This window comes from Rhinolophus sinicus, chromosome 4, assembly GCF_057876585.1.
Source record: "Rhinolophus sinicus isolate RSI-liver-muscle chromosome 4, RSI-T2T, whole genome shotgun sequence".
In the NCBI taxonomy this organism is placed as follows: domain Eukaryota; kingdom Metazoa; phylum Chordata; class Mammalia; order Chiroptera; family Rhinolophidae; genus Rhinolophus; species Rhinolophus sinicus.
The window spans coordinates 34022375-34040153 of record NC_142504.1 but is presented as its reverse complement, the minus strand read 5'-3'; the positions used below and the strand labels follow the sequence as shown (position 1 = coordinate 34040153).

General features: G+C 33.5%; 1 protein-coding gene across 9 annotated transcripts in view; it reads left to right on the top strand.

Annotated features, from left to right (window-relative positions):
* The window catches only part of AKAP9 (A-kinase anchoring protein 9), a 144201-nt gene that overhangs the window by 114330 nt on the left and 12092 nt on the right, over positions 1 to 17779 (top strand). For 8 of the 9 annotated variants that reach the window (XM_019716634.3, XM_074340714.2, XM_019716663.3 and 5 more), the window contains 12 exons: positions 747 to 899; positions 1264 to 1443; positions 2048 to 3124; positions 4264 to 4404; positions 4907 to 5395; positions 5829 to 5892; positions 5981 to 6102; positions 6685 to 6873; positions 7143 to 7331; positions 12247 to 12391; positions 15990 to 16209; positions 16940 to 17090. In XM_019716634.3, coding sequence (XP_019572193.3) covers positions 747 to 899; positions 1264 to 1443; positions 2048 to 3124; positions 4264 to 4404; positions 4907 to 5395; positions 5829 to 5892; positions 5981 to 6102; positions 6685 to 6873; positions 7143 to 7331; positions 12247 to 12391; positions 15990 to 16209; positions 16940 to 17090 — 3120 coding nt within the window. The remainder of the gene's footprint in view (positions 1 to 746; positions 900 to 1263; positions 1444 to 2047; positions 3125 to 4263; positions 4405 to 4906; positions 5396 to 5828; positions 5893 to 5980; positions 6103 to 6684; positions 6874 to 7142; positions 7332 to 12246; positions 12392 to 15989; positions 16210 to 16939; positions 17091 to 17779) is intronic. The other variant, XM_019716620.3, reaches the window with a different exon arrangement.

The following is a 17779-nucleotide window of genomic DNA, read 5'->3' as shown; positions in this document are numbered from 1 at the left end:
GTAAGTAGCTACAAAGCAATGAGTTAAATGACTGTTCCTGTCCTCAATCAAACCCAATTTTTAAAATATAACAATAACTAGCTTTTAATATTCATCATTAGTTTTCATCTATATAACCATCAAAGATCAATTGCTGTATCATTTGTGCTAATCCTCAGAAATGAGCTAAATTTCTATTGTCCTACATATGGGAGCTCTCTAATTTCCTAAAATGGTATTAATAACTAAGGTATTCTTTAAGTTTCTGTGTTTCAGACCTCCAACTCTTCTTCCTTCTGCTTAAACAAGGCACATGGCAGCCAAATCTTTTGTTGGGTATTAATATGGACTAAATTGAGCTAGTCTCATTGGTGGCAAAAGTAACTGATTTAATTCTACAGCTTTCTTGAACCTTTTGATAGAAACTAAAATCAAATATGAAAATAAAAAATTTTAAATGTAGACTTTTCCCTTTCCTCCCATGACTCCTCTGCTGTATCAGAGGGTATTGTAGGTAGGAGCTAGCTCCTGTATCCTTCCTCCGAAGGTCTCCTCTTTGCTTGTGGCAAGACGGTTTAAGGGTGTTCAGTTTGACAAGGTCTGGAAATGACACATGTCTTTGAGAAACCCCTTTCCTTTATTGTTACAGTTCACATATTTTAAGCATACACTTTATAGAACTAATATAACACTGTTCATTCTCTTTTGACAAATAAACATTTGTATAAACGTTTGTTTTTTTTCTTTTGATAATTTTGATATTGAAGATCACGAACTTAGAAAAACAGTTAGAGCAATTCAGAGAAGAACTGGAAAATAAGAATGAAGAAGTTCAGCAGCTACATATGCAATTAGAAATACAGAAAAAGGAATCTACTACCCGCCTACAAGAACTTAAACAAGAAAACAAATTATTTAAGGTGATTAGTTAAGCAAAACTTTGTAAATAACTTATCGTTTTGTCTTGTGCAAGCCTGAGTATTAAGCATTTGCTAAATCCAGCTGCTAACTAGTGCTTAACAGAGGAACGTGGGCTGCAGATTGATATACATGGTACTTATTCTTAAATCAACATAAACATTTGAATTTATCATAAATGAAAAAATGTTGAGATCTTTTATCAAAATATTTTAAGAATTATTGATTTACAATAACTGTATAATATCTCTGATTTTTGTCATTTGTGTATTTTGGGCACTATATCTTTTGTAAGAGTTGCTTGAAAGAAGTTTAAAAATCACATGTAATGATCTGTCCAACTGGGATGGTTATTTTTGACCCTAGGATGAAATGGAGAAGTTGGGATTTGCTGTAAAGGAATCTGATGCTACCTCTACTCAGGACCAACATGTACTATTCGGGAAATTTGCCCAAATGATGCAGGAAAAAGAAGTAGAAATTGATCGATTGAATGAGCAAATTACAAAACTTCAGCATCAACTTAATATTACAACGGATAATAAGGTACACGAATTTAAAATCTATTATTACATGAAGTTAAACTAGAATTTTAAAGGGCAAAATGGTGATTTTTCAGTTTCTCTTTGAATGTAAAATGCAAATAAACCTTAATTCTCTTTTACCCATTAATTTTAATTTAACAAGCTATGTATATTTTTATCTCCTCCTAGTATTGTCAAAGATTTTTGATGGTTTACAGGGAGTCTTTGGTGACTTAGATTTCCTCATATTATTCTAACCAAACCTATTAAAAATTCTTCTGTTGTGAGTTAAAGAAGATAATGACCTTTGGGTGCCATCTGCTATAGACTGTTTTTATTTCAGTACTTCATCCTTTTCGATTAGAGTGTATTGATACTATTTTACTTATAGGAATTCAGCTACTAAAAGTGCAAATCACTTTATATTTAACAACTTTCTGAATGAAGTTCTAAATAAAATCTTTGATATGATGGGGGGACTTTTGGCTTATATTAAAATTAATGTAGTGTGTCTGAGAGGTATATTATTTTGTGTGATGAAACTTGAAGCTCCTGTCCAAAATAAGATAAAATTCCCAAAATATAAATACATATTTTTATATTACTCTTTTTTCATTAACTGATAGGTTATTGAAGAAAAAAATGAACTGATAAGGGATCTTGAAATGCAAATAGAATGTATGATGAGTGATCAAGAACGTGTGAAGAAAAATAGAGAAGAAGAAATTGAGCAGCTCAATGAAGTGATTGAAAAACTTCAACAGGAATTGGCAAATATTGAACAGAAGACATCAGTGGATGCTAATTCTCTCCCAGAAGAAGCAGATAGTTTAAAACATCAGTTGGATATGGTAATAGCTGAAAAACTGGCTTTGGAACAGCAAGTAGAAACCACTAACGAAGAAATGGCCTTCACGAAAAATGTGCTTAAAGAAACCAATTTTAAAATGAACCAGCTAACAGAAGAATTATGTAGCTTAAAGAGAGAACAGGAAAATCGGGGAAAAATCCAGAGTGTATCAGAGAAAAGTGTTAACACGGCTATAGATGATCTAAGCAAAAAGAAACCTGAACTAGAAGTTGTCCGTACTGAGGACGCTCTTAAACCCCTAGAAAACCAGACTTACTTCCAGTCTTTTGAAGAAAACAGCAAAGTTTCCATCAACAGTTTGGAGACAAAGGTGCTACATCTCGAGAGCACTGTGAGTGCAAAGAACTTAGAACTTACCCAGTGTTATAAACAAATAAAGGACATTCAAGAGCAAGGCCAGGCTGAAACAGCAATGCTTAAAAAGAAGATTGTTAACCTACAGAATATACTTGAGGAAAAAGTTGCTGCTGCTCTTGTGAGTCAGGTCCAACTTGAAGCAGTTAAGGAATATGCAAAACTCAGTCAAGGAAAACAAGCAAGTTCATCAGAGCCTGAAAGAACAAATAGACAGAATTTAAATCCACCAGCAGAAAATGAGATGGAGTCAAATGTATCAGCTCTAACCTTGAGAATATCAGAATTAGAAAGCCAGGTGGTTGAAATGCAGACTAGTTTGATTTTGGAAAAAGAACAAGTAGAAATTGCAGAGAAAAATGCTATGGAAAAAGAAAAAAAGCTACGAGAACTACAGAAGCTATTGGAGGACAGTGAGAATAAACAGGGAGGCAAAGAAAGGAAAAGAAGCCCTCAAGGAGATTTTGAAGTTCTCAAGGTTAGTTTGTATTTGATTTTTTTTCACTTAAATATTCCTCTAAGAAACTATTCTTTTCTATGTTCCGTAGGCTGATTGCTAATTTACTAAATTACAGATGGTGTTCTTATACATCTAGCAATTCATACGTAAAGGGTTTTATAAAAATATTTCTATTGTGTACAGTCATATTATCTCTAGAATAATGGATACGAGCTGTACTTTGTGGTCTTCAAATCACAATATTTATTTCACAGGCATAGTCATTAAATAGAGCAGTCGGAAGAGACTTCGAAGTGTTAAGTTGAGCAAATGTCCTCTAGAACTTGTATGGGTTCTTTTTCCTTTTCCCTCTAACGTGCATGTTATGTGATCATCCCTTTTAGGTAATGGAAAGTATCAAATGTATTAGTGTCCTACTGAATTAACATGTGAGTGATAAGTCATTGGCTTTTGCAGATTTTATACCTGATAATAAACTTCATACTTTCCTAGGAAAATTTTGAATTTCACCCAGGTCTACTTATGTAGAGATCTGAAATCACAGTTATTTCTTAGCATAGGACTGATATGAAAGGACTTTAATTTTCATATCCTCACTTTATAGTTTATAATTTTGAATAGTTGATGTACAGTCTTATCTGAACACCAGGAGATTAACTGATATAGCAGGATTCTATGAATATATAATTTATTTTGCAAAGGATAATAATTTTTTCCATTTGCTAGTCTATTTCCTCCTAGCTCACTGAAACTATAAATGACTATAAGCAATAGTAAAATAGTAATGTGAGTTTTTGTGTATAAAAAATGTCTGAGAAATATCTTAGTGATACCTGATATCTTTGGAAGAAAGTGATATATGTTAGTTTTTGAATGGTAACAATATTTTCATTAATAATTTATAAATTTTTTAGGCTACATACTAGTGTCATGATTTATCTTTCATTCTCAGAAAATCATTCTCACTGTCTCAAGACTATAAAATGATGGTTCTGAAAAAGTTTCCCTATTTTTTCAAAGACCATGGATTATTTCAACCCCTTTTATCTTATAGGCAGTCATTCCTGAAAAAACTTCCTTAGAATGTATACGTGTTTTGAACTTGGTTATATGTTTTGAAAACGATATGTTTCTTATGTTTTTTCACTGCCATTCAGACAAATACTGAGCTGATTCATACCAATGAAGAAAGTGAATTTTTTGATCAACTTGCGGTTCTTAGAGCTGAGTTAGCAACTACCAAAGAAGAACTTGCCAGTTATAAAGAAAAGGCAGAAAAACTTCAAGAAGAGCTTTTGGTAAAATAAGTAACATAGCTTCTAATTCAATTACATCTACCTATCTTAATTTTATTTCAAAGTATATTCTCTTCTATAGAAACAAACCCAGATCTATGACTTAAAACTTAAAAAAAATTTAAAGCTTTTGTAAATGTGATGAAAAGTTATTATAAATTCTTTACTAGCATCTTCTTGCTTGGTTTTCCTTGGAATCTTTGTTTAGGGAGATGGTTTTTTAATCTCTAGCCTATTAATGAAGGAGGAGAATGACAGATGTTAAAGAGAACTGTATATCCCATGAGACTCCAGAGTAGAGGCTGATAAAATAATTTCACTTCTGTGGGCATCTGTGACCATACTTATATACAAATGTGTATGGAAACTGTGAATGTTTCTGAAATGTTTTTCCTGTTCTGAGGAAAATGAAAATATTAGCAAGAATTATATTCTCTTCTTTACCCTAAATTCTACATTCAGTATTTTTAACTAAATGTTCTACTGTTTTTCCATTATTTTTTAGATAAAAGAAACGGATATGGCATTTCTTCAGAAAGATTTAAGCAAAGTTAAGAATCAGCTCACAGAGGCAGAAGAGAAATTATCCTGCTTCTTAGAAAAAGAAGCTAAGACTGAGGTGCAAGAAAACAGAAAGGTCTGCCTATTTGAGCCACTTCCTGTTAAAGTGGGTAAAAGCTCCACATCCCAGACAGACAGGACTCTCACGGTCAATAGCAGCAATCAGACTCCACATATTCGTGTTAGAAATGCAGGAATACAGATTGATTTACAGAATGAATGTTCATCAGAAGAAGTCACTGAAATAATCAATCAGTTTACTGATAAAATTGAGCAGATGCAAGAGCTGCATGCTGCTGAAATTTTGGATATGGAATCCAGACATATTTCAGAAACGGAAACCTTAAAGAGAGAGCACTGCGTTGCTGTTCAGTTACTGACCGAGGAATGCGGTGCCTTGAAGGCAGTGATACAGTGTCTGAGAGCTAAAGAGGTAATTGGTTTTCCTAGTAGATGTTTTTCATCATTCTGTGATTTTTTTTTTTTTTTAATTCTATGTTTTTAAGAGAAAAAGAAATTTGGGACAGTTGCTTCCTTATGATAAAATTACAATTTTAAATCTTTCCATTGTGTACAGTCAGATAATAACTTCCCACAAAGTTCCTATGCAGGTTTGCACCGTGATGTTTTCATTTCTTAATTCATGAGTGTTTCTTCTTCTTATGGTAATAGCCATGAAAAAAACTAAAGACATGATGTAAGCCATGGATAGTTTTATTTATTGTGAAATGTGTGACAGATCTAATTGTGCTTTTTTTTTAAAAACAGCATTTTACAAAGAATAAGACTTCATTGGACCCTGTTTTTATTAAGCAAAAATAGTTATGTCTTGTTTGTTTGTTTGTTTGTTTGTTTTCTCTAATTAGGGATCCTCAATTCCTGTATTAACACATTCTGATGCTTACCAAACTAGAGAAGTATGTTCCAGTGGTAAGTTATATAAATTTCTGGAATTTTTATAGTACTTGTTTAAAAGTGTTTGTTTCTTTTTAATAGTCAATGGTTTTCTTTATTTCAGATTCTGGATCAGACTGGAGTCGGGGAATTTATCTTACACAAAGTCAGGGATTTGACTCAGCATCAGAAGGCCGAGGAGAAGAAGGTGAAAATTCAACAGATTCATTTCCAAAGAAAATAAAGGTACTAAAGGACAGATATCTTTTAGTATAATTTAGTCAGTGTGGTTTCTATATTGAACATAGTAGTTTAATTAGAAATTTATGCAGTAAAATCCCCTCTGAAGGGAGAATCGCAGAGCTAGAAGAAACGTTGGCATCTGTTTAGTCTTATTTCCATGTTTTGCAGATATTAAAGTACAATATATTTAATAATTATTTGTATAAGTATTTTTTAAATTTTATTATATTTTTGTCATTATTCTTAAATTGTTATCAAGGACTAGAATTTATCTCCTACGTATTTCTTTTGGTCAAATTAGTGACTAATCGTAAAATCCAAGAGTATGTTAGCTAAATTGAGGGAACAAAGTTGTAGGCCGTTCATTCTGGGATTGGCTAACCCCTGCATAGGAAGACGCCATTCCTCATAGGAAGAAGTAATGGTAGGCTGGTATTTTCTGCCTGCAGTGGCTTTTCCAAATCAACCTAACTAGGTAAAGTTATCTTGATTAAAGTGTATTCTTAAAATGTATTTCTCTTTGTATGTCTGACTTTGTAGTCTTTGAAAAAGTCATAATTCTGGCTTTTGGGTTTTGGTGTGTAGGGATTACTGAGAGCTGTCCATAATGAAGGCATGCAGGTGCTCTCTCTCACCGAGTCTCCTTATAGTGATGGAGAGGACCATTCTGTTCAAGTTTCAGAATCTTGGCTAGAAGAAAGAAGAGCTTACTTCAGTACAATCTCATCTCTTAAGGATTTAATTACCAAAATGCAAGTGCAAAGACAAGCCGAGGTACTCAAAGAATATTATGTGTCTAAATAGTTTTATATGATTTTTATCAATAGTAAGGCACCTTGCCAATTAATGCGTTATCTTTTATGATGTATTTTCACATGAATTAGTATATATTGTTTAAATGCCCCAAGTCATGTTCTTGAAAATAATTCACATGCTCCTAGGCTTCTAATACTTATTTTGATTAGTAGCTAAACATCATTTTTAGAGCATTTTTTAAATATGTTTATTTGAAAACTAACTTTTGTTTTTTTATACTCTGCTAGGTTTATGATAGTTCTCAATCTCCTGAGAGCTTCTCAGACTGGCGAGGTGAACTTCTGCTTGCCCTTCAGCAAGTTTTCTTAAAGGAGCGCAGTGTTTTACTAGCTGCATTTCAGACCGAGCTGACAGCTCTAGGTACTAGAGATGCAGTTGGATTATTAAACTGTTTGGAACAAAGAATACAAGAGCAGGTATCAAAATGAAACTTTATATAAAGCTTTAAAAGAGAGAATGCTTTTTAATAGTAAAAAGAAAGTGAGTTATTGATTAGTTTTAGAGTAAGTCTGAAGGTTAAAATTCTAACAGGAGCCACTAAGAATATTTAGAAGAAAAATTATTACCTTAAGTGTTTTTATCTTATGTTAGGAAGTAACCAAGACTGAAAATTAATGAGCTAATCGTCTAACTGAGGCAGTTAGAAAAAGAGCAACAGAATAAGCCCAAAGAAATTAGGAGGGATATGATTCAGTCAAGCTCATTACTTGCAGTGGATTCGGTAAAGTTGCCGTGAATGTTGAGCCATGGCCACTAGGGGAAATACAGGCTTAGGTTCCTGTGAGCCCCTGCTCATGATATTTTGTCTGCCAGTCAGTACATAACCTTGTTTTATGTGTGTTTCTGTTTAAAGATACCTTATTTACTATATATTATTGATTTATTAACATTCAACTCATGGCCAACAACACTATAACCTATGCCTAAATGAAGCTTATCTAACACACGTTTCCTTCATAAAATGTAGCTTTCTTCTGCTTAGAAACAGTAGAAAGTATAATACTTCATCACTGTGCTCGGGGACCATTTTAAACATCATAATCACCAATTTAAAAAAGCACAAAAGTGCAAAGAACACATCACTAAGTGGATGGCAAAAAGGACACGTATTTATAGTATAAGGTATGAAAGAAGAAGGCACACTCACCTTGTTTGACTTGCTAGGAACATGTCCATCTGGCAGTTTAAATGTTTGCCACTGAGTACATGTTTGCAAATGACTAAAAACAATGCATTTATTTATTTGGGAGTCACAAATACATTTTTGTGAATTGGCAAATTTGTTAATACGTAATCAACAAATAATGAGGCTCAACTATAATAAAGAAAAAAGTTAGTGAAATACATACACTAGTACAACAGAGAGGATAAAACAGTAAAAGTTGGCTCTTTTAAAGGCTAACATAATAGAAACTTTTCTGGAGAATTGGTTAAGGAAAAGATAAAGCATACTTTTTACTTTTAAAAGTTAGGAATAAAAAGAGGATCAAAACCAAAGATATAGGTGAGATATTAAAATAATACAACATTGTGAATAATTTTATGTCAATTCAAAACTTGGGTGAAATGGACAATTTTTCTAGAAAAATATTCCTATCAAGAAGAAATAGAAAATCTGAAAAGACCTGTAAGTAGTAAAGCAATCAAATCAGTAGTTAAAAATCTACTCACAACACTTAGCTTCCAGATCTTGATTTTTAAGTACATTCTCCATTAAGGGAATTAGGACTTCTTGTAGTAATGGCTGATTCCAGGGCTGGGCAAATACAGGATGAATCTGGAATATCTCATTTTGCTAACAAGGAATTGCTAAAAGAATAAAGGCAATACGTCAGAGGATCACAGAAGCCAGCTTGAAGGCGTTCATTTCACACTGGCTAAATTTGGGACAATTTCAACATCAAACTAAATAACGAGAATGACAAATTATAAACCAAAGAGTAAAATAAGAATTCATGAGTTCATACTAATATAATAAATGAATAAAAATTCTTACAATAGAATGTTGACTAGCAGGTAGAAGCAATGGTAGAATTAATAAATCACCCTTTGTTAAACACTATCGTGATAGTCAACTGACTGTGATCAGGGAAGTATACTTACAGAGTCTCAAAGAGAAAATACTTTTTAATTACGAAAGGAAAAGCAGTAACTTTGTAGTAGAGAAACCTTGCCGATACCACCTTAACCAAGTGATCAGAGTTAATATCCCCAGTACTGGAACCAGCAGACACCATGTACTTCCTGACATGAAGCTCACAACGTCACTTTTGTGCATAACCAAAGTGTGCTCATAGGGACACATTAGACCAAAGTAAATTGAGGCTTCTACACATCTATCAGAAGGGCCAAAATAAAAATTAGTAACAAAACCAAGTGCTGACAGAGAAATTGTAACTCTCGTACATTGCTCTTAGGAATATAAAATGGGAGCATCACTCTGGAAAACAATCTGGCAGTTTCTCATAAAATTAAATGTACACTTACCATACAACCTACAAGTCACACAGTATTTAATCTGACAGAAGCGAAAACTTATCTCTCCATAAGAACCTATGCATGAATATTTATAGCAGTTTTATTTGTAATAGCCCCAAACTGGAAACAACCCAAATGTCCTTTGACAGGGGAATGGTTGAACAAATTATAGTAGATCCATACAGTGGAATGCTACTCAGCAATTAAAAAGGAACAACTACTGATACTCTGAACCTCTTGAGTTATATGACACTCTTGAAATGACAAAATTATAGTGATAGAGAACAGGTCAGTGGTTGTCGGGTTAGGAGTGGGGAGAGGATGACTACGAAAGAATTTATTTGTGGTGATGAAACAGTTCTGTATCCTGACTGGTGATGGTTATATGAATCTATACATGTGATAAAATTTCATAGTACTCTACACCAAGATAATGAATGAGTGTATGTAGAAACTAATGATATATGTATAAGTGCTGTAGTTTAAATAGTATTGTACCAATGTCAGTTTTCTGGTTTCGATAATGTACTATAGTTATGTCAGATGTTATCAGGGAAAGCTGGCTGAATGGTACGTGGCAACTTTGTCTTAAATTATTTCAAAATAGAAGTTTTTAAAAATTGAGGGGACATACAAAATAACCTGTACTCCTCAAAAATTCAAGGCCACAAAAGAAGACTAATATATCATTTTCTGCCCTTTTGCTATTAAGGACATTTAGCAAAATTTAAATAAGCTCTGTACATTATAGTAGGTTATAGTAAGTTAATTTCCACTTCGATAATTGTACTGTGGTTCATAAAAGAATATTGTTTATAGAAAATATACATTACAGTTTTTAGGGTTAAAGGAGCATCTGACTGCAACATATACTCACACATTTTGGAAAACAAAAATGATACGTGTGTATATGTGTGTAGAAATATACACACAGATACATAGATAGAAGGGTAAAGCAAGTGTGGTTAACATTTGGGGAATTTGGATGAAGGATATATGGGGATTCCTTGCACAATTTTTGGAGCTTTTCTGTGAATCTGAAATTAAAATACGAAATTAACTACAATTTTTTTTTAAATCTATCCACAAAAATTACACCAAGCCCAAATGGTTTTACAGGTGAAGTCTACCAAACATGCATGGACTAATTCCAGTCTTACAGATAAGCTTCTCATTGTTGGATGATTGTGGGAATGCCCTTGCCCTATCTTTGTGTGAGGAAGCTAGTATAAATCCTGGTTCCCAAAATCAGACAAAGATAGCACAAGAAAGAAAAAATATGGACCTCTTTTATTCCTGAACATAGATGCACAAATCCTGAACAAAATATTAATGTACCAAATCCATCAATTTATATATTTTAAAGACACAATCACCTTACACTTATCCAGGGATGCAGGGTGCATACTATTAAAAACAACTGATGTAACTCATTACTTTAACTAATCAAAGGGAAAGAACGTAGTCATCTCAAGAGATAAGGCTAATTAATTAAAATGAAGAATTTCATACTTTAAAATAGCTTAAAGCAAATAAACTAAAAAACAGATTTCTAGAACTAAATAAAGTATGTCTAGCAAAAACCTACAACAACCATCATATCTGATAGCTAAATATTAAAACTATTTCTTATCAAAGGGTCTAGTAGTTCAACTTTGTCCTAAATATCTAGCTAGCAAAGCAAGAAAAATAATTAAGGATTGGGGTTGTGGAAGACCCCTTATTTACTTACATAGAAAACGAAAGAGAATTTATACACACAGATTTTTATAATTGATAAGAAAGTTGGATAATGTTGCTGGATAAACGATCAAGATACAAAAATCTGATTTCTCAACAGGAAACAAAATATAATTTTAAAAATAATTATTTACAGTAGCATTAAATGGACAAACTCCTGAAAGTATACAAACCAAAACTAACTCATGAAAAAAATAGAAAACATGAATAGACCTGTAATAGTTAAATTAGTAATTCTAAAACTTCCCACAAAGAAAAGCCCAGGATCAGATGGCTTCACTGGTGAATACTGCCATGTTTAAAAAAGAATTAATACCAGTCCTTCACAAATTGATCCAAAGAAAGAAGAGAAGGGAACACTTCCGAACCTATTCTATGAGTTTCAAAACCAAAGACATCACAAGAAAACTACTGACCAAGTATCCAATGAGATTAATACAACCAATGGAAAAACGAACAAATAATACAAATATGTGCTCACATGGAAGACAATAAAGAGTATCTAATCATTATATGAAAAGATTCTCAAAATGTCCTATATTATTTGTAGTGTGGAATACTATATAATAATGAAAATTGGTGTAAAGTAGGTCTACATGTGTCAGCCTAGATGGTTCACTAACACTTTAAGTAAAAAAGGCAAATTACACCAAAATGAACACAATATGATGCCATTTATATAAAGTTTTAAAACACGCAAAACGGTATTGTACGTTGTTTAGGATATGCGTATGTATGTAATAGTATACAGAGAGTATGAAAATAATGCCAGACTTAGAATTTGGTTATTTCTTCAGCAGGTGGTGCAGAGGAGGATGTGTTCAGGGAGTTGTACACAGGGGGCTTTAGTTGTATAGGTGCTTTTTCCTAGGCTAAGTACATGGGTGTTTATTATATTATACATCATGTTTTCTTGTGTTTGAAGAATTTCAAAATAAATGTAAAGATTAATAACCAGAAAGTAAATCCTAATGAGCAGGAAGAGAAAATGAATAATATCTTTATACAATTTTAGCATGTATGTTCCATTCATTCTTCCTTAGACTTTGTGGTTATTAATTTTCTTGTCTTTATAACTTCTTCACTTGATTTTTTTACTTTGCATTGTTGCAGGGTATTGAATATCAGGCAGCTATGGAATGCCTCCAGAAAGCAGATAGAAGGAGTTTGTTATCTGAAATTCAAGCACTGCGTGCTCAAATGAATGGTAGAAAAATGACACTGAAAAGAGAACAAGAGAATGATCAGCCAAGCCAAGGTATGCTGTATAACAGGGTCATATGGTGGCACAAATAGGTGACAATGTTTCACTTCATCTCCCTTTTTATTGATCAATTAAAACACATTTCTTCTTAGTCACATTTTGTTTTCATTCTCCTATCAGAGAGGTAATTTACATTAATTATTCTAGGGATTAAAGGGTTGTCCAATTGGTTTTAAACATATATATATGTGTATATATGTATATATAATGTTTTTATATATTGTATATGTGTGTGTATTTAAATATATTACACAAATATATGTATGAGGTCAGACAAGTAAGTTCCCGAACTAATCCCAGAAAAAGTGCTGCATACCTCACTGCTGAATATCACTACAGTCACCTTAGAACTACTCCCCTTGGGAAGCCCTGCACCAGTGCCAGCGCCTAGTCCACCCTTGAAAGCAATTCTGGAACTCTTTCTGGAATGGCCATCAGAGCTGTCGTTGTGTTACTGTCCTGAATGTCATCAAAATGTCTTCCTTTCAATATTTCCTTTATCTTCTGGTAAAAAAAGAAGTCATTGGGGGCCAGATCAAGTAGTAGGGAGAGTGTTCCAATACAGTTAGTTATTTCTGGCTAAAAACTCCCTCACAGACAGTGTCACGTGGGCTGGCGCATTGTCGTGATGCAAGAGCCATGAACTGTTGGCGAAAAGTTCAGGTCGTCATGCAGCTATTTCACACTTCCAAAAATAGTAAACTTGGTTAACTGTTTGTCCAGGTGATACAAATTCATAATGAATAATCCTTCTGATTTCAGAAAAGGTTAGCAACATCATTGCAACAAGTTCGCAAACTTAATTGTCAGACTTTGTGTATATATTTGAATACATACACACAGTTGACCCTTGCACAACATGGGGGTTAGGAGCAGTGACCACTTGAGCAGTCAAAAATCTGAGTATTAAATTAAGACAGCCTTCCACATATCAAAAATTCAGTATTTTTTTTTTTTTAGAGTTGAAAAATATTTAGGGTTTTCTCACCAGGTACAAACTCCTACATAGCTTTGGGAATAGAAATAAAATAGCTAACATTAAGTCATGCTATGCCATCTAAGCTTATTTCTCCATCACCATAAACAAAAGCAATAGTTCTTGAAATTGGGAAGAAGTAGTGGTTGTAAGGTGCATGGGTTATTGCTCAATTACTGCAAAGAAAAAATGCTATGTGTCACACAGACTGGTCGGGACATGCTTTAGAATATCAGTGGACTCCTTTTATTTCCTGTAAAGTTTGGAAACAACTTCTGCTAGCTATGTGTGGAGAGAGAATGACAGTAACTCTTACAAAATACTTGAATCAAAGAGACTGCAATTTTCTTACATAGAAACAGATATATTTAACTTACGATGAACAAACATTGCCTTGACCAGGTTGTTTCCCCATTAAGTTCATTATCTTTCTTTTTTTTGAAGCTCTTTATAAGGATAATTTAAAAGAAAAATCCACAATGAAAGTAACTTTTTCTTTTTAATCCTTTTTTTATTGTGAACTATAACATACATACAAAAAAGTGCAAAATGCAAAACTGTACAGTATAACAAATGATTAAATTAGTATCTGTGGAAGTATCACCCAGTCAGGTGTCCCAGAAGCCCCCTTCCCAAACACATGCTCCTCTTTTAACCTAGATAACTATTATCCTGATTTTTTTGTTGTTGTTTTACTCTCTACTTACATATTTCTAACCGATGTAAGTTTACAGTTTTTCCTGCTTTTGAACTTTATCACACTGTATATATTTGTGTCTTGCTTTCACTTCTCGATGATATTCTTCTGTACATTGTTATTCAGTGTTTCTGATACATACGTGCCAGAGTTTCTGATGTATACGTGCAGGAGTTTTCTGGGTACATACCCAGAAGTGGAATTGCTGGGTAATAGAATACATAACTTCAAATGTATTAGATAATGCCAAACTTTTCCCAAAGTGGTCACATCAATTTGTATGCTTACTAACAGTGTATGAGAGTTCTGTTGCTTCACGTCTTTGCCAACAGTTGGTATTGTCAGACCTTTATTGCCAATCTGGTGAGTGTGCAGTGGATTGTTATTGTGGTTTTAATTTATATTTCTCTCATTATTGAAGTAGTTTGTCATGATTATTGGTTGGCTGGATTTCTGTTTTGTGAAGTGCTTGTTCATGTCTTTTCCCCCACTTTTGATAGGGGTCTGTTAATTTAAATTGAGTTGCAAATAGAAATCTTTAGAGATTAAAGTAAAATAGAAGTTTCATCATATCTAGTGAAGATACATGTCTTTGTCTTCAGATTTGTTTAATAAAATGGTAGAAACTCCTGTCCTTTTGCAGATTTTGAAAGTTACACCATAGTCTTAACATTTGTCATTGGAAAGCTGAAGATTTAAAATATCTTAAAATATTTCAGAGAAAACAAGTATAATGACATCACAAATATATCACTTATGTTTCAACAGAATTAATTGATTGTTTTCAGAAAATTGATTAGTATATTTTAGTTAAGTTCAACTCCACTGAAAACTTAATTAATATCACATAGATACATATTTATACATGTAAATCATTAGCCTCTACTCCCTAAGGAATAGTTTTAAACACCTAAATTAACATGATTATCTTCTAAAGCCAATATTATTTCTGTCTCCTAACATCAGTAATATGAATTGTAATATGAAGTGATGAACTTTGATAAAATTTTTTAAGTTAAAAATACATTTATGGTAGAATGCAGAAACAAAAGAATGGAGTAGAAACCGCACCTCGAGTCTCCTAAATCCTACTAGGTTGGTGCAAAAGTAATTGCGGTTTTTGCAGTTATTTTTAACCTTTTAAACTGCAATTACTTTTGCACCAACCTAATAAAGTAATGACTATTAATGCTCAGGTAAATATGTCTCCAGACCTTTTCAATGTGCATATGTATATAAGTTTATATTTTTCACAACAGGGGTATCCTGATGCATATTTTGTAACTAAAAAAAAAATATTGTATTTAGTGAATTAATATTTCAGTTTGTTTTCATTGTAATAGATAGACATATAGCAGGGTTTGGTGGTTTTGTGTTATTTTGTTTTGTGTTTTTTTTTAAAAAGACCGTGATCCAAATTGAGGTTTGGACTTCTACTTCTCTTATAATAAAGTTCCTAGGTACTCTGCGAAGGAGGGCTGGACAAAACACGCAAGCAGTTCTGGTCATTGTGGTCACAGTCACATGGGTGACTCCTACAAGTGCTTATGTGGCTGTCAGAACTACTGGAATTTTTTAGTGTGAGCTACAGAAGTTTTGAATGAACAAATACAGATTTCTGTTGTGTGAACACATGGAGTATTTTTATTCATTTCAGGTCTTGTATCCATTCATGTATTCTGTTAAACTTTTATCATGCTTATATATTTATAGTTCTGAAATCTTGACCATTAGCCCTGTGAGGAAAATACGCATAAAATGCACATGTATATGAATTGCTGACCTTTGGGAGTGAGATCTTTTCACATTCGCTTTGTAGTAATTTCCTCAATTACAAATCAGTTCTTACCAACAAAGTATTTATAAACCAAATAAGAGTTGCTAGATCATACTTGAAATATGAATAATCTTCCATTTAGAGCTCTTGGAATATAACATACAGCAGAAGCAGTCTCAGGTGCTGGAGATGCAAGTGGAGCTCAGCAGTGTGAAAGATCGGGCAGCAGAACTGCAGGAACAATTGAGTTCTGAGAAAATGGTGGTTGCTGAACTGAAGAGTGAACTTGCCCAAACCAGACTGGAACTAGAAACAACACTTAAGGCACAGCATAAGCACCTCAAAGAATTGGAGGCATTCAGGTATGCCAGGCTCCCTTATTATACACCTGTATTAGTGAAGACATTGGAATAATTTTGTCACAGACACTGGGCAGATGTTGCAAAAACATAACATTATGCATGATGTTTAAATAGCATGAAACTTTGTTATTTATAGGAAGAACTAACAGTGGAAAGGAAACATTCGAAATGATAAATTTGTGATATTGGCATAGTCTCTACTGTGGCTTCAGTTCTATTTGAGACTTGTATAAAACATATAAGTTTGACCTTTATTTTACTACCAAGTAATTTGAAATGACATTTATGATTTCAGTATGATTCATGCTTCAATTAGCTAATATATGCAAAATGCTTTAAAAGATAATGCTTGTAAAAAGAATAAATTTGTGAGTGTAAATACTGAGATATTCTGCTTGCTAAGTATTCATTCCAAGTACAGTCTTTATTTTGAACATTATTTTCACACACAAACACGTTAATGCCTCTGTTTAATAAAAGACAAAAGGAAATTTTTTATTAATATTATTTTGTAACAGTAAATTGTTTTTAATGGTAAATAATTGTACTGCTAGAAACAGTTCATTTGAAATGAACCAGTCAAAAATCTGTATCTTTACATGGTTTGTATTTTCGTATTAGCTAGTTTATAATATGCCTCCAGTTTTTAGTGGGAGCTGTACTCTCTTTCTCTCTCACTATATAGTCGTCAAAGTCGTTTTATGAGAGTTCATTTGTCTCTCTGATTTAGGTTGGAAGTTAAAGATAAAACAGATGAAGTACATTTGCTTAATGACTCATTAGCAAGTGAACAGAAAAAATCCAGAGAGCTCCAGTGGGCTTTGGAGAAAGAGAAAGCCAAACTGGGACGCAGTGAAGAGCGGGATAAAGAAGAACTTGAGGTATTGTTATCTCTGTCATTAAATATCTGTGGAAAATCCAAAAAACGATAGAGGACAGAGAGTCTGGAGACCTTTCTCTTTCTTAAATGTCAACCTTAGACTCTTCATGAGGTACAATAAGTTAACTACTGTTATAATTGTTACCTGAACTGTTTTATCAGGAAATGCTAATAGTGATGCTTTTTTTCCATTATTATATCCAAGGATGCATACAGACTGTTCTGCTACAACATGTGTTTTGGGAATTTGAATTAGTGCATATACAATTTGATAAATACAGCAATCGTGTCCGCTTAATACAGAAGTAGTTTGGATTCCTGTTTTGTCCTAGGGAAGGGGAGCAGTGATACTTTTCTGGCAGCAGGGGTCCCCACTGCTCTGAGTCCCTTCACTCTGGGCTCTGTCCCAGAGAGGCTCATGGCAGGCTGGACTGCACTCAGGCCGCCCTTTCACCATAGCCCACTGGCCCATGCTCTTCTATCCACGTGATCCCAGGACTCACTAGCTCTGTACTGGAAACTATGTAGCCAGCATTTCTGCCCTGCTGCTTTTGAGGTTTGTTGTTGTTTTAATGTCCACCATGGTAGCCTCCAGGTATAGCGAGCTCTCTGCCTGGCAAGGACTTGTTATCTCCTTAGGTACTGATTTCTGTTTTTTAATCATTACAAATTTGCGTAGGTTTTGAGTAG